General features: G+C 40.8%; 1 protein-coding gene across 1 annotated transcript in view; it reads right to left on the reverse strand.

The window, feature by feature from the left end:
* The window catches only part of MICAL2 (microtubule associated monooxygenase, calponin and LIM domain containing 2), a 109112-nt gene extending 88697 nt beyond the window's left edge, over window positions 1-20415 (reverse strand). Inside the window, 1 exon segment of the mRNA XM_086613059.1 lies at window positions 20121-20415. Within this exon segment, the coding sequence (XP_086469185.1) occupies window positions 20121-20384 (264 nt within the window). The 5' untranslated portion in view covers window positions 20385-20415.
* Window positions 20416-22457: the final 2042 nt, after the last annotated feature.

Here is a 22457-nt window from a genome sequence, read left to right on the forward strand (position 1 = left end):
ATGCTTGTTGCAGTTAACATGGGAACTCTGAGTTCTGACAAGTAAGTGACTGCCTTCACAGCCACACAGTTTGCCATTAATGTTTAGCAAGCAGTTAGAAACCTTCTACAAATAAAGACTATACATTGTTTGATAAGGTGTGGTTGTTTTTCTGGCTAACAAACTGTATTATATATAAATAAATGCAACTTTTAAAAAAAGCAGTCTTTTGAGATTTAGTCATAGCAGATCCTGCCAAGTACTAAAACCCACACAGAAAACACTGCTAGTTCCTTCTGATGCTCTGCAACACAGTATGTTAAAATTTTAAGGAGGATTATGCTCTCTCCCCAACTCCTATCACCATTGACAAAACATCTTCCTAATTGCCTAGAGACACTGTGAAAAAATGGTCATATATTTGCTATCATCCATGGTTACCTTCCATAAACAAATTTATCTGTGTCTCAGAACTATTTGTTCTTTGATTTATTAGGGACGCTTCCTGCTGGTGTAGAGCTTACTCTTGGCACTTGGTCTTCTTTTTTGAAACTTTTGGCTTCAAAACCAGCACAAAACCCTTGCAAAGGTAATTCCGACTGTGTTTATGTTCCTACCTTCATTAAGTAAGGAAAGGGACTGTACCACTGTCCTGCCCCTGTTCTCCCTCCCCAGCTCTCTGCTTGCAAAGACTCAGGAGAAACCTTCTTGTAGACAGCCAAGAACAAACCTTGAATGGCTTCCTATTTTCACCTCCTGTTAACCTGTCTCCTGTCTCATCAGAAGCTGCTTTTGAAAGTAACTTCTTGCAATTTAACACAGATCGTGACAACCCACATCACATAAGGAAGTCTTGAGTAATTAACCATGAAATCTAACAAACAGGGTTGGACAAAGGCCAACAGTTTCTTGACGTCCATATTGCCGTTCACAGCTCAACTGTCTTTTACTGGTGCCAGATCATCTCCTAAAAAAGTAAAGGGTAACTTGACATTTCAAAGGATCTTCTGCAAATTAATCAAAGGAACAGCTGCTGAAGAGGACTGACAAGGAACTTTTGTATATTTCTCGTTCAGGTTGGAAACGAAGGGAGAAAGACTTGAATAGATTACAGGGCAGCTTATCCAAGAAGATGATCACAACTAGACCTCTGTGACCTGCCTGAAGGACCAGTATCATGTTGGATGTTACTTCCTGTTTTACTACTGAGAGTATACCACGTTAGTGCAAGATAGCCGTACTGAGAGAAGGCATTTTTTCTCAGTGAAAACCTCATAGTGTAAAGGGCTGACCTTCTGCTTGCAAATGTATGTAAATACTTCCTGTCAAATGAGAAGCTTCATTAAATTTAATACACTCCCTAAGAACAGCACCTACGTTACAACATGATAGGAGCAGGCAAAAGTACAGAAAGAACAAATGAGGAGGGAGAAAACAACAGAGTTATGCATCCATGTCGCAGATTAACGCATGCGATTTAAAAATGTGAAGTGTCCTCCTTTATCTTCTATGAAAATAATTTATCTTTGAACATATTTCATCCAAAGATCTTACAAATGCTTGAAATACTGAGGACATGCACACACTGAGAAAGGGAGCCACGACAAGGACTCTGACCTGGCCCTTCCCTGGCCCTGCCCCTCACCACAGCCCAGTGCTGCACCATGAGCTCCCCAGCCAAGAGGAGAAGAGCTGGGCAGCTCGAACGCCCTGAATGTACCCAGCAGGTGGCTTGTGCCGCATGAGCACACTGGTGCTCCATCACCTCACCAGTAACAGCACAAGGTAAAGTTACGTACATTGAATTTCCTGCACCAAACTCCAGCTACGCAGTAACTGGCAGTGCTGAAGAGACTGCCCATAAACACCAACTCCAACAAACAAGGGTCACCACGAGTACTTTTCGTGAGAATTTTATGCGAGCTAAATTCATCTACTCTTCTTGCAAAAATCCTGGATATGAATGACGCTAATTGCTTGTTAGAATAAATGTGCCAATGAAAATTTTACAGTTATGATGTAAATTATCCTAAGTAAATGGACACGCTGGTTTGAGTTAAACTTCTGCAAGAGCATTTTTAGAATACCAGTTACAAGATTTGCATTGAAGAAGACTAATGCAAGTTTACAGATTAAGAGTTGTCTAGTGATAAATTTAAGACTATTTCAGTTTAAAATTGCAAATATTAAGTAAAGCACGTAAATTTTTGTACTTCAAAACACCAATAAGCCCACGCATATTTTATAAAAGCTGTCTGCTTAAGCTGCTGAGTAAATACTATGTTTCTATAGTACTGTACTTTTCCCTAAAAGAGAATTATTTGTTTCTCTAGAAATCTTGTCCCACACTATAACCAAGCACACTACTTATTGCATTATTTATCTTCAGACTGAAATAGAGTAGAAACTTCATGTATTTTTTTTTGACAGTACAATTAAAAGATATCAGAAAGTTTCACTTATAATAATATAAACATACATAGCATTTTGTTAAGCCTCATAAGCTTGACTCTACTCAAAGGTCAATCTGACTGTAAGAGATGCTACTTTTTCTCTATTACTATGTTTATGAATGGCAGTGCCTTGAAAATCTCCAGAAAGCATTTCTACACTCAGTAAGACCACTTAGTGCTGAGCTAAATGGCAGCACAAGTTACCTCTCCAAAAGCAGAATGACTTTTGTGCCAGGGTGCAGGTTTTTTTTCTATGGTCTCCTGTATATAATGAACAAATCTGACAAAATAGGAAGAAAGGAAAAGGAGAAAGGAATGTGAAGTAGAGGCCTCTTGCAGAACTCCTCCCATCCCCCTCTATTAAATCTGCAGCCTGTGGATCCAGGCACCTGTATCCCATTCTGGAAAAAAACATATGCAGTTTAACAGCTGAGAATTTGCAGAATGTCTCCCTTGTTTTTCACACAGTAAAGCAAGCTTAAACAACTGAGGTTTTGAGAGAGAGGCAGGAGAGAGCAAGAATACTAGCACTATGTTTAACAAAAAACAAAATAACACTCCACAATGACCTAGTCACAAAAATCTCATCCACTTTAAGAATTTAAAGGCAGACTCTACTCATTTACCTTGAAAAATGTATAAAAAGTTAGCTCTGGGCGTTCACACACTCACAGTCAAGGACTCTACCAGTTGGTAGCAGCATGTGGGTGGTGGGTGCAACCAAACAGCATCTCTTTACACGGTTAAGAATAGACAAATCCCGTTGTAGCTCTATGTATTACACTGTTATTGTCCAGCCCTAAATCCCTCTCTCCTCTCCTGCCCAATGCACCCACCCATTAAATTAGTGCTGAAAAATAAAAGTGTGTTCAATTATGATTCACTCCCCATGTGTTCTTCAGATGAAGATGGAAGTTACAATCACCCTAGGAACTCAAGATTTCCTCATTTCTGCCTTTCAGTTGTTTTGCAGGTGAAAAAAAAAAAAAGATTAGTTTTACACTCCAGCTCAACAGCAGCTAGAAAGACAGAGACATCCTTCGCTGTCCTAAGGCACGCCAAGTCAGAAGCGTCACTTCTACTCTCCAGTGAAAATGCACACATATACTAGTGAAAAAACATCTGCCTAAATTATTTAACTTCCTTTAGCTTACATGTCTTATTTACCCAAATCACCACTTGGACTTGCTGCCAGAAATGAGCACCAAGGGACGGCCTTCCCCATGCGCCTCAAAGGCGCTGCCTGGTGCTGCAGGTGCCCTCAGCAGCTGTGGGTCTCCCCAGCAGCAACAGGAAGAGCCTATCTGCCTGCACCCAGAGAGCCTGTGGGATGCAGAGGGACAGAATGCTTTGCCTTTCTATGGCAAACTCTCTTCCATCGTTCTCTCTTTTCATTTCCATAGTCACCACATCTGGGTCTTCACACTAGCCCTGGCCTTCATGAAACGTCCAAAACAACAGGGATGCACCAAGGAAAAATTTGATTGACCCCACAGGATTATCTCCTACATGGATTTGGGCAAGCATTTATTCGTGATAGAGCTAAATGTGATGCAACACAAGATAGGCGCAAAATGTAACGAAACAACACATTTCCTGGATCAGCAATGACTGTTTCCCTGGAAAGGCTCCAAAGAGAAACAGTTGCGTAAGCAGCTAAGGCAGATGGCTACCACAAGTTGCAGCTGGAAGCTCTCTCCACCACAACGCTTTTCACTTCATCCCCCTTACTAGACATGAAAACGCTTCTGGCAAAACCAGGACTGCTCAGTAGGACATTCCTGACTTGCTGACTTACAGTTCATCTCGCATTTGTAGTCTCAGATTTTATCACACAAATTTATTGACAGTCATTGGATACAACAGCGCAGTCACATGTACCCTGAATCCACTGAATAGCTAATATAACTTTTAAAGTTTGAAACACTACACTTGAAGTCATGGAAAAATAAAATTCTATATGCTACTTCAAATAATGGTTAAAATGTCAAGAGCTAAAGGTTAATTAAAAAATAAAAATAAAAAGAAAGAAGGTTAAGCCTGCAATAGGAATGACGCATTTTGCCTATCTAAGATGCGAGTCTAATCTTGCTACAGCCCTGGTCTACTAAAGCACTTCAATATATAGTTGCTCCCCCAAACTCAACCCTATACAGGTACTTGCTGCTCCTCTAGATGAAGGCCCCCGTACAAAGTGGTTGTCATCTCCCTTTCTACGAACCAGCCCAGCCACTGGCACCCACAAAGGACGTGTTGCTATAAAACAGCTCGGTTACCAGACACATTAGAGCTACGCGAGTACAGCGCGCTCTTGACAGTAACGTGCCCTGCATTGCATGAGATGTGTGTGCTCGTTGCCTGTCTCATTGAACGCTGCCGGACCCACACAACGGGTTTTACTAAAAGGCAACAGAACATGACCCTGTCAAGAACAGTGATGATAACTGTAGCCAAATATGACAGTGAATTGGAAGGTGTCCACTTGACTACATACATATATATGGAAAGGGACAGTGCTGACCTAAAATAAGAATTCTTTTCTTTGTTTTTAGAAAGAGGTCAGATACTGAAACATACACTGGAAATGTCTGTGGTGAACAAATCTGTACTGCATGCAAATATTAAAAGAAAAAAATAATTAATTCTTCCATTAAAGGAAGGGGGAGGAAAAGGTATAGGAGCTAATTAAACCCACCCTACAAAAATTAAGTCATCTTTAAAAGCATATTTTCCTCTATTATACTATGTTTTATGAGCTCCTTATAAAATTAGTAAGGTTAAAAATGTTCTGTTTGACAAAAAAAATATTGTTACATGTATTTTAATGAGAGGTCCTAATTCTCCAAAGACTTACGAGAACGCTACTTAAAAGCACTACAGATAGTTCCAAAATCTACCTTAAAATTTTATTAAGACTAGGTGAATGTTGCTGAATGGACCTTTTCGGAGAGCGAACACCACATCAGTTCAAAGGCAGCTGGGAACCGCGAGGCTCACGCAACCCTAATTGCCACCAACCGCAGCAACAAAAGCCTGCCCTGGTGCAGGAAGCGCGACACACTGAGTCCATTTCTGCTTTCGATCGAACCTGTATTTTACTCCTTGCACCTCCAGCTGAGCACCTCAGAAATAGCTGACAGTTTTGTCATCTGCCAAAAGCACCCGTAACAGCAACTGGCAAGAACTGAGACGTTGCTCTTTTTCCCCTTATAAGACTGCAATGTCAATTCGAGGCTACCTAACGTAGGCGGATCTTGGACAGAGCTCTCTCCCCAGCATTTGTGCCGGGCAGTTGCTGCACTCGCAGCTGGATGCGGCACAACCCAGGGATCAGAGGATCTATCTTTATTGCCCTCCTGTTTTATTTGGTCAAAATGCCAGAAGTGAAACATTAGTACATTTATTGCATTCATTTGGCTTATCTTTACTGGGATTTTTTTCTCTTTTTTGGAAGATAAGTTTCTGCATGGAAAAAAAACCACATACCTTCGTTTTTCCTATATGAATTTGGACACACTTGTCCATCCATCCTCTCTGTCTCTCAGATATGTGTACTAATATTATGTTTACATATAGAAAGCTTTTCATAGTTTGAAATTAAAAGAATGGTATGAAAGACATCTGAAACTTATAGTCTGCTATGCAACACATTAAAGAAAGGCTGCCTGCACTCAGTGAGCTAGAAGTTCAAGGGTTCCTTTGTTCATGCACCCAAACTGTGAGGACTTTCTTACCTGGAGCTTTTCTGAAGACCTCTCTAAGGGGGCATTGGTGATATTTAAATACGTTGACTTGATTTCAGAGCTTTTATAACAATTTACAAAAATATTTTTTTTAAATTGCAATTGGAAGATATAATATAGAAAAGTATCTCTAGAAACTTTCAGTCCCCCTGCACCACAGCTACAGTTATCTGAAGAAAACCTGCACATCATGAGACAAGAAATGTTATACTATTTTTAATAAAGAGATTATCCACCAGAAATCAAGCAACTGGTTTACTCCAAAAACCTCCTCAAATAAAGCATAAGATAAACCCATTACTATCCTTGGAATTAAGAGCATATTTGCTGTTTTCTTATCTGTCTTTCATTGCAACCAAAACAGAGGAAAAAAAAACACAACACACCCAAAAACCAGAAGAGATTGCCTTCTTTTCTTTTTTTTTTTTTGCCAGTTGCTTAAACAATCAAAATGAAAACAAGATAAGCCTTGCAGAAAGAATGTTGCCCGACTATCCCAGTCATTAATATGGTTGGCAGTATTTAAGTACCTTGGCTTTTCTTGGAAGCTTACACCTGTCATACTGAGATAATACTTTAAGGCTATCCTTGAAAACTTAGCAAAAAAAAAAACCAAAACAAAATGAAACCACAAAACAATGCAATTCATCAAGAAACAGAGAACTAGTGAATAGAGATGACGAAATGAAAGCACCAAGAGCCTCATCTCTGAGCACAGCAGAGACTAAGCAGAGACCAAGCCTTGAGTCCCAGGAGCCTTTCAAGTAGTGACACACTTGTGAAATTGCAATTGCAAGAAAATAATTAATACTGTACTTGTTTTCAGGGTCAGAGGCTGATCAGCCAGTAGAGGACTTGTCTATAGACCCAGAGGAAGGGACTTCTCATGCTTTATGGCATCCAAAACATGCAGACAAGTTGGTCAACAACCATGACTTTGCTCTACAGGAAGAAGTTGATAATACGCTTTTAAAAACAAAAAGAAAAAAAAAAGACAGTTGCTACAGCTTACTCTGTCTACAGGTATGACCTACTACACTAAACCTAAATTTTTTTAACTAACCAGTAACAATTACAACAATCTAATAAATCAGCTAAGCTTCTGCTTGGAAACTCACTTTTTAAAATAAGTAGTAAGTCAAGTTATTTCAAGATCATTTCAGGAAATATTTTAAAATATGTTCTAAAACACATTTCTATATTAGGTGAATTATTAACCAACACCCAATTAAGATTTGGCTTTTAGAAGCCGGTACTGGGTAGATAAGCTCATACAGAACTAGCCATCAGGCCTGAGTTGGAATCACAATTTTTATTTTTTTTATTTATTTATTTTTAAAGAGCTGAATTGCTTAATCTCATCATTTCTAACTCTCGTAAGCAGAATGACTGTACAGTTGTGAATGACAGCTATAGCTAAGCTCAAAATGCAACTCTGGGTTTCTGGGGTCTATTCTATGGACCTGTTGGAGCAGGTCCAGAGGAGAGCCATGAAGATGATCATAGGGCTGGAGCACTTCTCCTATGGAGACAGGCTGAGAGAGTTGAGGTTGTTCAGCCTGGAGAAGAAAAGGCTCCAGGGAGATCTTCTAGCAGCCTTCCAGTACCTAAAGCAGACCTACAAAAAAGCTGGAGAGGGACTTTTGACAAGGGTATGCAGTGACAGGACAAGGGATAATGACTTTAAACTGACAGACTTAAAATTAGCTATAAGGAAGAAATTCTTCACTCTGAGATTGGTGAGGCACTGGAACAGGTTGCCCCATCCCTCGAAGTGTTCAAGGCCAGGCTGGATGAGGCTTTGAGCAACCTGCTCTAGTGGAAGGTGTCCCTGCCCATGGCAAGGGGGCTGGAACTAGATGATCTTTAAGGTCCCTTCCAACCCAACGCATTCTATGATTCTACAATTTTCTTCCAAGTTATTATGAAATCTGCAAAGCCACTGCATTTTCCAGTGCTAGCATTCATTGCCTCTTAACTAGTAAAGCCAAATACAGCTCCAAAGAGTGATAATCTGATTTTTTTTTCCAGTTTATTTAACTAGTCACTTGCACATATCAACCTTTTTGGCTGAAAACAAAGAAGGTACATAACAGCCCTTATTAGTGAAGGAAAGAGTCTTGAAAATTAAGAGTAAATATAAAAAAAAGTGAAAAATATGAAAAGGAACATGCTTGGAAGAGAAGGACAGAGAGGTAAAGACACACAATTTGGCAGCAAATAGCACATCACGAGGTGTAAAAAGTCTCTTTCACACCAACATCTGACACAACAGAAGGGAGATAAACATACATAGATGATCAGTGTTTATTTACACGGCCATCTATTAATGACCCTGTTGTCACATTCCAGCCAGAGTGAAATTCAGATGGAGGCACCTGCCTGAACACCACTGGCTGCACTTGTTCTGCCACTATCAGGGCTGTATCTGGGCTGGCAGGCAGTGAACTTCCTACCTCAGATGCCTACAGCCAAGCAAGGAACAGAGCACAACAGCCCAGCCCTCGCGGCCCCGCTGCCGGCCAGGCAGGCAGTCGGCCCCACCACTCACAGAAGCCCTCATCTGTCAGGAAAGGCTTCTTACCATATGCAATGATCTCCTACCTCCCTAAAAACACAAACAAACAAAAAAAAAAAAAAAAGAGAGAAATGCCTTTACCTTCCGCTGAGCGCTTGCTGATCAGCAGAACTTGTTATTAATGATCTGGGTGTGTAGTCCTTGGCAGGAAGCTCCCTACCATCCCTTGCAATGTTTTCTATAATCTCAGTTGCAATTTACCCTGAAGCAGTTGTTTTATCTGAATTGTAAATCCAGCAAGGCTGGCAGAGAGCACAGGCAGGATAGGGAAGTGGACACCAGTCAGAGAGAGGACTATTTGCTGTCCCACAGGTCCTTTTAAAGCTGCTCTTGTAACCTGTTCAAAGGGGCAGTGGAAGTAAGCAACACAAGACAAATTCAAAGTGTGGCATAACCACATGGTTCCTTCTACGTTAGCATCTCAGTCAAATGAACAAGTTCAGAGAGTGATGCAAGACAAAGAAGGCAGTATCTCTTGGTTGGTTTCTTAAGCATAAACAGGCACAACCTTGGGAAAAACAAGCTGTTCTTCAGGGCTGAAACAGTAGCAGTAAGTGCCCAAGGTAGAATGCCAACTTTGAAAAACTAATCAGAATTTGATCAAGCAGTGTTAGCCAGACTACTAGAGAGAGAAGGTGAACTGAGTAAGAGTTCTGGTTGTGCTCCAAGTAACTACGTAGTGTTCCTCTTCGGGTCTTCTCTAGCATAGATTACGGGAAGATATTTAAGCCTCTCCAACAACTCACCTTCTCTAAAGCTCTGGCCATTCTTGCTGCTCTGCTCTGGACTTGCTATACTTTTTACCTGTCTCTTGCCTATAGCAGGTGCTTCAAGCTGGACAAAATATTTTAGCTGGGGTTTCACTTGCACCAGTTAGACAGCAACTAAACCACCCCAGTCCCAGACACACTGCAGGCCTCCTCAGACAGGCTCCCAGGATCAGCTCCTCTTGGGTCAGTACTACACCCTATAGACTCAGGCTTGGTGTCTGCTCTATTACAAGCATCAGATCATATTCTGCAGTATATTCCAAATTTCCTCTGGGCGTTGCACTCATTCATTAGAAGGGTCATAATTTTCTAGTAGCTTTTATACATTTTATCCACTTAATCTCAGATCATTTATCAAAGTTTTCAAGATTTTTTTTTTAGAATTCCAATCCTGTATCTCAAAGCACTTGCAGCTTTTTCCAGTTTGATTACATCTGCACCTCCTCAATCCAGCACCCAGATTTTTATTAAGTATGACAAGTATCAGTCTACAACAGGAATCCCTGAAATCTCACTTAATGTGTTTCCCCAGTCTGGCAGCAAATTACTGCTAGCACCACTGTAAACACAGATCTTTAGTTGGCCATGTGACATAATTTAATATAAACCATATTCATAAGTGTGCTCGTTAAAGCAAGGGCTCTATGAGGGTCAAGTCTGAAGCGCAACTTCTGCTTCCCTCAGACATGCTGAGCCAATTTCTTCATAAAAGAGGAAGATACCTGTATCTGGCTGTAGCATTCACAGCCTATGCAAGATATCACCATCGCCTACTTCATCCGTCATCTCCCAACGGGTGAGTATAACAGGTCCACAGTGCTCATGTATTTCTGATTAAAAATGTATGTAGATGTGACATAAAGCTCTTCTGTCAGCTGAAACAATATAATGCTTGTCCGTCCCTGCCATCACCCGGGACCCAGAAGGAAACCAAGGCCCATTTGGGTGCCTGTCAGACTCTCAGTTCTGGAAGATTCGAAGCAAAACGTGACCAGCTGCCAGGACAATCGCTCTCTTTCCAAAGGCTTTTTCACCACAGAAATACTTAGTTCTGCACCCCTGCCAGGTTTGTTTCAAAATACAGCTTAAACTCACTCAAACATTCCTGACCTGAGGAAAAGGTTAAAAGACTTAGAAAACTGTAATAACGTCACATTATGATACAAACTCAGAATATTTGTCAGTAAGCACTTTTCATCAGATATACAGGTTAAGACACAAATATCCTAGAGATCTGAAATGGCAAACAGGTGTCTATGTTAGTTTGCAAAAACCTGGCTGATTGCAGATACAAAAAGATTTTGTGTGTAGGCATATTAGGGGATGTGGGAATTTTGAGAACCAACTGACACAAAATAATCTACCTTTAAACACTGTAGCAGAGAAAGTAAAGCAAATGAGTTAAATTTCAAAAGGCATTAAAGGAGTATTTCTACTTTGTCATGACAACAGATCCCACTTAAATTTTTTTTTTTGACCAAAACTCCATCACTGTTAAGGCTTTTCAGAGAGAAAATACAAATAGAAATTCTGTTATTTGCTTAAGACAATCAGCTTCTACTACAATATTTTACATTTTACTTCTTATACAGCATCTCTCACAACTGTGGTATTTTACATTCTACCAAAAGGGTATTAAAAGTGATCTGTACAAATGCCTAAAACTGAAAATAACGTAGAATTAGATTTGTCAGCAGAAAGAGAGCAACCACATCCCCAAAAACCTCAGTTCTCAGGACAGACATGGGAACCTCGGGAAGGACCTGAACTGTAGGAGACAGGAAATTGCCTTATTGTCTGAAATCTGGTTTTTAGCATCCAAGTGTTTAATCACTTCTTGGTAGCAAAAGTTATGCGTTTCCTCACTTATCAGTACACAAACATTACTAGAGTGAAGCTGGAAATGTAGCTAACAATAAACCCCTAACAACCGCATCTGGCACCGTCGGGGTCTCTCTGAAGCCAGGAGAAAGGCCTGACCCGAGCAAAGCATCAGCACGGGCTGTGTGCCGAGGGCCACGCAGGAGCACCCCTCAACCCCACACACCACCCTGCCAGTGGATGGACACACACTCAAACCCGAAAGCACCATTAAGCCACAGTTACGGGAACACGCCCTGCCGTAACCTTTTGTTTCATTCAAACTTAATTACGCCACTTGTGGTGACAATAGTAGCGTCTTGTGTGAAAGTAACTGGGTGTCACTCCCTGTGGGAATCTTTATAAAATATCTAGGAAATCGGATCAGGGTGGGACAGTTCCCTCTGTCGATTACTTGCAAAGCCATTAAGCAAGCGACAGAGAAACAGCACAGTGCTGTGTAAGTATAGATGTAAAGCTACTGTTATCTTGCAAGCCAAAAAATTTTAAGTTCCCAAATGTCTGAAAAAGTCTTATTTAGGCTGTCTGATTACGTTGCTTTGGCCGACTTCATTGCTTTTCATGACTGATAAAGTTGAAAAATCGTGTGTTTGTGGAAATGTCTGTAGGGTAATAAAAATAAAGTGATTTCATTACCAAATCACATGCCAAACATTTGCTTCTGCTGACGTAATTTGGCCCAATCTCAGTTTAAAGCACAGCTCAAAGAGTCAAATACTTTGTTTTGTTTTCAAAGAACCCTGTCTGCTGTGTGTCCTGTCATCACCCGAGCTTCTTCCCATCCCCTCTCTCAAAATCCTTAGAGAAACCAAGGCACAATGTTCAACAACTGTGGTTTCACTGCATGTTCATAGGTGATTTGCTGCTCCTGCTCTCGTCTCAAACAAATCTTCCTTACCACTCATTCCCATTAGTCCCATATTTTCTACTACTTTGAAACAACTCTGCAAAAGTTACTTATTAAAATCCATTAAAAAAAAATTACAATGAAAATCCAGTGCAAGGCTTTAGGTGCTCTGTCCTAAAAGGCAAAAGCAAAGAAGCAGGGATACCAACATAAAGAGCTTGTCTTTCAAGTATATCAAACACACCTAGGTGCCACTTAAAAGTCAGTAGAATACGTGGCCCTTAGTATCCTCAACACCTCAATAGCTTCTGGATTCTGCTGTTTGGATTTTTAAAAAAATAATAATAAAAAAATATATAAAGCAGCAGAATGTCTTTTTGTGAAAAGTCACAACCTTTCATTCACTAAACTCCCTATAAATATGGCAGTCAACTTCTGGTTTCAAGTTTTATGACCTTCACAGGAATGTATTTTTACTTTAATAAGCAAGTTAGCAATGCTATCTAAGATAAGTTTGGTGTGTTCACTATAAACCCTGATTATCAGGTTTGGAAATCTCCCCATTTCAATTATTAGTTTGAAGCCATTAGCAAATCCAGCAAGAGTGATGTGCCATCTGGATATTTGCTCTTTATAGAATAAACACATTAAAGTTTTCATTACAATAAGGATAGTTTTGAGTTGGAGCACAACTGGCATTCCCTTCTTTCATCTTACTATTTAATTACTCTCTTAAAAAAAAAAAAAAATACTTGTCTCAAGGGACACAATCAGTCATGACACTTGAACACACAAACTCACTGGATTCTGTACTAGGATATACAGCACAGGAGAAACCTGGCTGAAAATCCGAGTTGCCTCTGAAGGATCAACAAATGCCAGCACTTCAGAAGGAAATTTAGCCACAATACCAGCAGGTTTATACATGCTGGATGATTTGCTTAATTAAGAGACAAGTATTTGTTTAGCACCACAGAGGAAGGTGGAGAGAGGGGAAAGGAAGACATGTAGAACCCAGCCTGCCTCATTTACTACAAGGGGCAAGGCTGCAGATTAGGATGTTTGTAAACAACTGAGGACTGGTAGGAAGCCAATTTCTACCTAATAACAAGGAGACCTGGTATCCAGTCCTCATCCTGCTGATTAGCCTATGGCTATGTAACGTGGCAGCACCCAGTGTGGCTTGGGAGTACCTCTTCCTCTCTCAGCTCTGTGGGAAGGATAGCACCACGCAAAATAGGTTGTATTAACTCCCAAAGCATTCATTTGATAGTCTTTGGAAATGAAGATGATATGAAAAGGAGCGGAAGGGGTTTGGCAGATAAAGACCATGTGTTTTATCATTTCCAGGTACACCAGTGTGGTTAGCACAGGGAGACAATGTTCGGAGCCAGTGTTGAGTCAGTCACAAAACCTCCAGCCTCCATCCCCATTTCTGAACCAGGGCTCTCCTTCTGCTGACTCACACCCTGGCCCCTGGCTCCCCTCTGCTCTCATCCCCCCTCAAGCCACACACTCTCTGTAACACTGCCTCGGTAAAGCAGCACCCCACCAGAAGAGCCCATGGAGCCTTCCCGACAGTAGAGATGCCAATGCCACCAAGTTCAAGTAGGACTGACAGCATAGGACGCTACTGAAAAGAGCCACTGTGTTTTTACGCAAGCCCTGGAAATGTGGTCATAAATAATTTTAGAGTCATTCTCTTGCAGTAAGTTTCCTAACAGGAGTCAGCTCTGACAATATCCAGCTGAGGGTGCTAAGAGAGCTGGGCTGACATCATTGCAAGGCCATTCTCCATAATCTTTGAGAAGTCATGGAGATCAGGGGACATCCCAGCAGGCTGGAAGAAGGCTAATGCCACCCCCATCTACAAGAAGGGCTTAAAGGAAGGGCCCAGGAAATTATTGGCCCATCAATCTTACTTCAGTCCCTGGGAAAGTTGTGGAACAAATCCTCCTGAGGGCTATCACAAGCCAAATGAAGCACGATTGGGAAAAGCCACCAGATTCACCGAGGGCAAATTGTGCTTGACAAACCTTCTACAACAAAGTAATCTGCTCAGTTGATGCAGGGTCAGTGGTGGACATTGTCCATCTGGATTTCTCCAAGGCTTTCGATACCATTTCCCACAGCCTCCTCCTAGAGAAACTGATGCATTACAGTCTAGACAAGTGGTCCATGCCATGGGTGGGGAACTGGCTGACAGGCCACACCCAGAGGGTGCTCCTTTTCAAACAGCAACCTAACACAAGTGGGGACCCCAGGGATCAATACTGGGCTCAACGCTGTTTAATATCTTCGTAAGTGAGCTGCGCGATGGGATCAAGCGTACCCTGATGAAGCGTGCAGATGACTCCAAACTGAGTGGGGAAGTGGACACTATGGAAGGGAGAACCACCCTGCAGGAAGATCTGGATAGGCTGGAAGAGCAGGCTAACAAGAACCTGATGAAGCCCAATGAGGACAAGTGTAAGGTCTTGCACCCGAGAAAACATAATCCAAGAGTGCAGCAGAGGCTGGGATCCACCCAGCTGGGAAGCAGCTCTGTGGAAAGGGATCTGACTATTCTGGTAGACGACAAGCTCAATATGAGCAACCAGTGCGCTGCTGCGGCAAAGAAAGCCAACAGGATGCTCGGTTGCATCAACAAGGACATTGCCAGCAGAGATAAAGAAGCCATTATTCCGCTTTACTCAGCGCTTGTCAGGCCACGCCTGGAATATTGTGTTCCCTTTTGGTCCTTGCTATACGAAAAGATGTGGACAGACTAAAGAGGGTCTATAGAGGACCACAAAGATGATCAAAGGACTGCCAAGCCTGCCATGTGAGGTTGGAACTAGATGATCTTTGAGGTCCCTTCCAACCCTAACCATTCCATGATTCTATGATAGGCTGAGAGAACTGGGTTTGTTCAGCCTTGAGGAAAGGCGGCTTAGGGGAGACCTTATCACTATGTTCCAGTATTTTAAAGGGTACTACAAAGAACATGGAGACTCCCTTTTACAAGGAGTCACACAGAAAATACAAGCGGTAATAGGCACTAGTTACTCCCTAGGAGATTCCGATTGGGCACAAGAGGAAAATTTTTCACAATGAGAACAACCAGCCATTGGAATAATCTCCCCAGGGCAGTGCTGGATTCCCCAACACTGGACACTTTTAAGATTCAGCTGGACAGGGTGCAGGGCCATCTTGTCTAGACCGTGCTTTAGCCAAGAAAGGTTGGATCACATGATCCTTGCGGTCCCTTGCAATCTGGTATTCTATGATTCTGTGATGAATTTTTGGAAGGGAGCCTAATCTATTATAAAACAAGCTTTGAAAGGCCAAGTCCAGGAACAAAGAAAACAAGAGAAGCTAACAGGGTCTGAGTTCAAGATCATTTCATCTGTTTTTCAGGAATCTATGATATATATACACACACATACACCTACAAATGCACATACGTATGTATTTGTATACACAGTATTCAAAACTTCTTAGCTCAATTTTATTTACTTGCTTTATGCTAATGCTGTTCAGTTAGGCCTCAAAAACACTGCTCAGACTGTACAAGACCTCTGCCCAGGATCCATGCCCAAGGTGGGACCTACAATAGAGACAATGCTCAGAAGACCGAAGTTGCACACAGGAATTTGCCACCGCTCTCCCCACAGTGTGCAACACCATCATCCGAAACTGGGTATTATCCAGCAAGAAATACTAGAGTCTACCAAGGAAGATGATAATTACACATTAGCACTTTAAATAGTTTCCTTAGTTCTCCTTAAGTGTAAGCACATGGTTTGAAAAAACAGCATACGTGTTTGAAGGGGAAGACAACACCCCATTTTCATGCTTTAGAGAATTAACACCTCCCTTCAGACCAGGTCTGGGATGTTTTCATGTGCAATGATCTCTGTTCTCCTCAAGCACGAATCTACAGTCACAGTAGAGCCCGAATTTCAGGTCCACAGCATAAGCCAGGTCCTGCCTCTGATACATATACATACATATCTCAGACATCAGTGGGAGCCTCATTTATATGTGCATGAACATATCTGTATCATTTACACAGGAAAACTGCCAGTAAATCAAGTAAAAAATCTACTCCATACAGAGAAGTTCCAACAAATGTTTGGAGAACACACATGTATCTTAAAAAGGCTATTGAATACACTCTGGAACTAGCTGGATGAATTCTTGTTCATCATCGTGCTATGTTTTGCATGTTCAAAAACTGAGACACAGGTTCAAACTGCTTGCATGGTGAACAACATATGTTAAACCTTTAATCTTCTTCAATTGTCTAGCTACATTTCATTCCATGAAGAAACAAATAATCATTACAGATTCCAAGCATGCTACTCTGCATTGATTAGCAAAAGATGAAAAGGAGAAACTTTGCCAGGATAGCAAAGCTGTGCTCTTTTTCTAGACATATTTGCAAAAATCACAGCAGGATTTCTAGAGTTTTGCTACTTAGGACAGACTTCTGTTTCTCTCTAATACTGGTGAACTGTGCAAATTCCAGCTCCAGAAACAGCTATTCTGAACAGTACTCATTCCCATTTTACAAGTTTGTGATGGAAGTAAGTGTATGTTTGATACAGATTTAACATACATACACAGATGGACTCCTACAGTTTCAAAAAAGTTTGTTTCTGCCCTAATTTTGTGCATGTCTTTCTGCAGCACTTTGTTTTGGTTTTGTTTTTTTTTTCTCCTTCTATAAAGAATTAAAGGGCGAATAAAGTCCATAGTAAGGCAACCCTCACATAGCGGTGGGTTTGAACTTCTTGAAAATTGTTTAACTGGTTTTATTCATCCAGTTTAAAAACATATCATTGTAGAAACTTTGAAAGCCATATTTGGCAATGTTCTTCAAGAGCAGTTAAGACACAGGATTATTGTTATTTTAGGTGGAGTGGAACGTTCTGTATGCATAAAACTTGTGTATACTGTAATGAGTAACTTAAGCATGGCTGAAGAGTTTATAAGCACAAAAATCAACAAGTAAAGCATTCAGCTCTTAAACGCTGTGCAAAAAAAAAAAAGAACAGTTTTTGGGCGAGGCAGCAGGTTCTCAGTTTGTAATGAAAAAAAAACCAAAACAACCACCCACAAAACAAAAAACCATGAGTAGTCCAGTTCCTAACTGTGTTTTATCTTCTTTATCTCCTCCGAAGATTGGGAAAATTGCTAGAAGCCAGGCAGATTGCAAAGCCGTATCTGAGAACTGTGAGCTGCAGGCTCAGCTACAGACAGAGCTCATGGCCAAAACCTCCTAATAAAGCCTTCAAGTCATATATTTTTTAAAACGATGCCTACTAGCAACTTTGGCTCCGTTTACAGATCTGCAATTGCAAAAATCCACTTGGCTCATTTTGTGATCCTGCTTCAACAAGTGCGATTTTTACTCTAGGCTGATCTACTTCAACTAGTCCCCAGGCAACTCCAGGGGTGAGCACCAGGCATTGCTATCAGGATATAGCCTGCTGACTCCTATTTGCCTGCTTCATCACTAAAAATGGTAGCTGGCATAACATGCAAGAAACTTAAAATCACCCATTGCACTGAAGGAAAATCATGGTATGCATATTGTAGCCTAATCTCTCTGCACTGACATTTTTTTGGTTGGACTGTCAGCATTTCTGAGAATTCCTTATCTGTAAGCGGGGCTGTCAGAGTACACCACTGCAATGATCACGGAGCCTGCAGTCTTCTCGCAACGTGTCTCCTGTCATTCATGTCGCACAGATAGGCTTTCACAGCAGACTGATTCACATGTGAGGAATGTTTGGTAGATATTCCTCCCAGAGCCCACAGACTGCGGTTACTGCTTTCATTTGCAGCAATCCCAAGATTCATGTTTCTCTCGTTAAATCAGTGATGACATAGTGAAGTGCGGGTCTGGGCATTGTCCAGATTCATGATCAACATCTACAGGTATTTCACAGAATATCTATACTCACACTGTTCATATACAGACATTCTACATTCATTTGCAACTTGATCATATGTGCATCATAGATAATGTCCACTAATTTCTGCAAATATTTACACCATGCCACTAAAACTAAGTCTTTACTTTCAAAGAATAGTAATACCATACTTGCAACACTGCAGAAGGTATTGATTAGTCTCCTGCTTGGCAACCTTGTAAAGCATTTTGCAGGCTGTATTTTATGTACCAACCAATTTTCATAAACCTTCTCACCGTATATAAGAATTAATCACTTTGCTTGAGAACTTTGCAGGACCAGGCCTCGACTTTGTAATGTCATACTTGAGAGGAGGACTTCATTTTTATATTTCACATGGCTCTTAAAACAGCTTTTTTCTGTTGCAGATACTTCCTCAAACTAACCACGGAAATTTGGACGCAGGGCTGTCTAAAGTAGGTAAGGGGTATGTGGAATATCTCCTATAATTTGTTAATCATCAGGCACTTTCTCATTCTTTCCCTTTCCTGTCTGTTCTCATCGCAAAGATGCTCAATGACACATGTTCAAGGCCTTTTCAAAAGAACAAAAGGGAGGAAAGAAGCACAGGTCAAAAACGGAAAAAGGAAAGGAGAAAAACAGAGGCTGTCAGGAAAGCAGTGCCAATAGCTGTCATGGTACTCTTCATCTTCTAAAGAAAATTGTAGTACAGACATTTATTACCTTAGAAGTAGTTCATAATATTTGAGATCTTATTAAAACGAATAAATAAAACCAGAGGCCTCTATATGTACTGAAGGTAACATGGTGTCCTTCATCCCTGGTGCTTTTGAGAATTTTCAATGCAATGATGCAAACAAGAATAAAGAGACCTTGAGAACTTCGTCACGGCCTGTCTAATGAGTCCATAAAATAACACTTCAGTGATAGTTTTAATTAAAAAGTCCTTCACGGTTTGGTGTCTAGTTACTCCCCAGTGTGCCCCTCCTCTCTGTTCTACTTCTATACAGTCAAGCAGCTTATTAAAACTTGCCCTTCTTGGAGCAACTTTTAGCTATTGCTTGCAGTAAAGAAGTGAATTGCTCTCAGACAAAGCTATTAAAAATATGCTGTGATAGCTAGATGAAACAAGTGTGACATGAACTAGAGCATTTTGTACAATTTTATCAACAAGATTTATACCAACGTTCAGTGGTTCTCTATCAAAACATGGTATTGCATGCTCTGCTGAAGGGAAGGTAACTTCCTGTCCTTTCCACAACCAAGTAGACCATCTCCTTCAGTAACTACCACATAGCAATTATCCACATTCTGCTTGCAAAAAAGCAGATACAGGAAAGCATTTAAATCCCTAAATAGTGCAGCATTTTCTTTTGCTGTTGTTTAGCAACTAGAGCCAATGCTAGGTGACAAAGACAGATCCTCAGGCCTCCAAGTAGCATTTTCCAGAGGCCAGTTTAGGAACTGCTCTTGAAACACATTTGGCCAGCCCTGGTCTCTTACATCATGCACCAAGCACCAGAGGATCCTGCTGAATATACTATGATTTGCACCTTGCAAAATGCTGTTTAATAAAGCAAGTAGTGCTTGTGAGCCTGGAATGAATGAAGCCTACTGCCTCACGAGTTTATGTCTTATGCCTGATTGACACTGTTATCTAAAGAGGGCAGAAAACTTTTCTGCCATGATTGAAGCAGATTGTAAAGCAGGGTGCTTTTAGGACCGCTCTTACATGCTGTGTGTTTCCACAAAATGTGCAGAACAAAAATACCTGAAAATTTCTCAAAATCAGTTAGTATCAGTCAGTTTCAAAAAGCACAGTAAAGGCAGAGTTACACAAACAGACACATTGCACTGCACATGATGGTATAAACCTTGCTTCTGCAGAAAGACTAGCTGAAAAGATTCTAAGCTATGAAATCCAAAAATGAACTTCTCCACTTACCTTAGTGTTCATACAAGATTTTCCGCGTTTATACTCTTTGTGGCTTGCTCTTTTATCAAGCTTGTTCCACAAAGCTTTGGCCTTCCATGTGGTCACTCTTGACTTCAGTTTGGTGTAAAAGTTTCTATTGTCCAAAGGATCTAATTCAAGTTGGCGAGTGAGGATATTAAAGGCCTGAATGGTACCTTTGCACGTTGATGCTTGTACAAAGTTTTCAAATATCTGGCCAGCTTGACTGTATTTTTCATCATCGTTTTCCCCCATGTTCTGAAAGATGTGTTTGAAAAGGATTAAGCTGGAGCTCTTGTGCAGAGGTACAGGTGACCAACACTACCAAGTACTTCCAAGCATGTTATTCCTAGAAAAGACAAACACAGGTTACGTTAAAGCAGTTTCTGCCTAACAAAACTAAACCCACAGACTGTATATCCAATATGAACATAAAACTACAGTATATGGCAGCCAGATAACCAGGTACAAAAAGTTAGTAGCGGTATCCAAGATAAGTGTTAAAAGTACACACAACATACTTGTGCTGTCATGCCCTGTACTTCACAAAATGTCATAAAAATGCTACAAACTCAAGCCTCAGTTTCGAAACAACCAGCTTCACAGAGCCTAAGGATTCCTTTAATTTCCGTTCAGTGATAAGTGCTAGATAACAGATGAAGAAAACCCAAATGTCCAGATGCTTTTCCCAAGCAGAATTTATGTCACAGCAAGTACATCTCCAGTAACGTTTTGGTCTTAATTCTTAGTGTTGACTTTTGGCTGCAGGTTTCTATTTGAGGGAATTTTCTCCCATTGCACAAACTAGGGCCAAGAGCACATCTTAGCCAAAGCAATTTAGAATTGGCACAATCACTTGCCAGGGGCAATCGCACAGAACAGGCTAAGCAGAAACATTATCACAAGTCACACCAGAACTGAAGAAACAGAAAACAAGTAACCACAAAGAGCTCCCTTTTTCCAGTTCTCTTGCCAAATGAAAGAGAGTTCGGTACTTTAGTGCATAGAAAGGAATTTTATCTCCACGTCTTCACATGTTAAATGCTAAAGTTATCTGTTTGGAGTCTTACCTTGTCATGTGCTCATGATGCAAAGTAATGATGTTTGGCCCACTAAGTCCCATTGGCTTTTCCTAGTAACATGGTCATCGTCAAACTGTGCCTAATATTCCAGACAAATACCCTTACGTTCTGTAAGAGCAGTGCTATTCCAAATTAACATAAGTCTGCAAGAATTAAAATACTTTCGTTGTGGCACTCCCTTATCCTTCTTTAACCTTTAATAGGGAGTGTCTTAGAGTCAGCCAAAGTCCATAGAAAACATCCAAGTGGCTTTCACATTTTCCAGTAAAATTGTTACAGGCTATATATAAACTTGCCCTCAGAAGAGGGTGTACCTGGACTTAAGTCCAGATATTTAAGCCATGTATTCTTTTACTTGCTATTAAAGAATTATCTACCAGTTCAAGATATCAAAAACTATATCAATTCTTGCCTAACCTCCCACATAATTAGTTATTTTGCTTGGAAAATCATCTGTTGGCTGATAGTTTCAGAATAATTGTTAGAAAGGCCTTTGAAGTTATGCTTTCTAATTTAACACTGTTCACAAACTATTCATTCTCTGCTTGCATTTCCTTCAAAGAAGAAAAAAGAAAACATAGCCAGTGTGTTTAAGTAAAGAAGAGATCTACCATGTCTATCTTACAATCCTCTAACACAGAAAAATATTATGCAACTTATTAAAGAGATCCCATGGGGAGATATAAGGAAGCATTTGGAATACTCACATTCCCTAGCTGTGCTCAAAATAAATAACCTTTGTGTGCACATCATCAGTCTGTTGTTGGTTTGTGGGTAAAACAAATTGGCAGTGTTGAGAGTTTGTACTTTTTCTTAGACCAAATGTAATGATTAAATATTCGGTGCCAAGAATAAGTCAGGAAATTTTTGTTTTCCCCTCTGAACACTTCATCTATAGTATGTTCCATGCCCTTTTCTGAAGAGCTTTGTGGCTTTGTGAGGTAAAAGCACAAATGTTTTATATGCCCTGACTTCCAGAAAGTCTAATTTTTTAAGAAACCAACTGCCATGAACTTCCATTGACTCAAAAGGAGTTGAGGACATCCAGCATCTTTCCAGGTTCAAGTCATCAATGATTAATGAGCAAACCCCTCCCCAGCAATCATATGCTGGCAAGAGGGAGCCCAGCCACCCTGGCTGCCCTGGCATGGGTGCAAGGGGGGCCCAGCATGACCCTCACCAGCCCCAGCTTTGGGAACACAGAGCCACACTGCAGTTTCTGGGTCAGTCCAAAACCAGCCAACAG

Source organism: Tauraco erythrolophus, chromosome 6 (genome assembly GCF_009769465.1).
Source record: "Tauraco erythrolophus isolate bTauEry1 chromosome 6, bTauEry1.pri, whole genome shotgun sequence".
Taxonomy (NCBI): Eukaryota; Metazoa; Chordata; class Aves; order Musophagiformes; family Musophagidae; genus Tauraco; species Tauraco erythrolophus.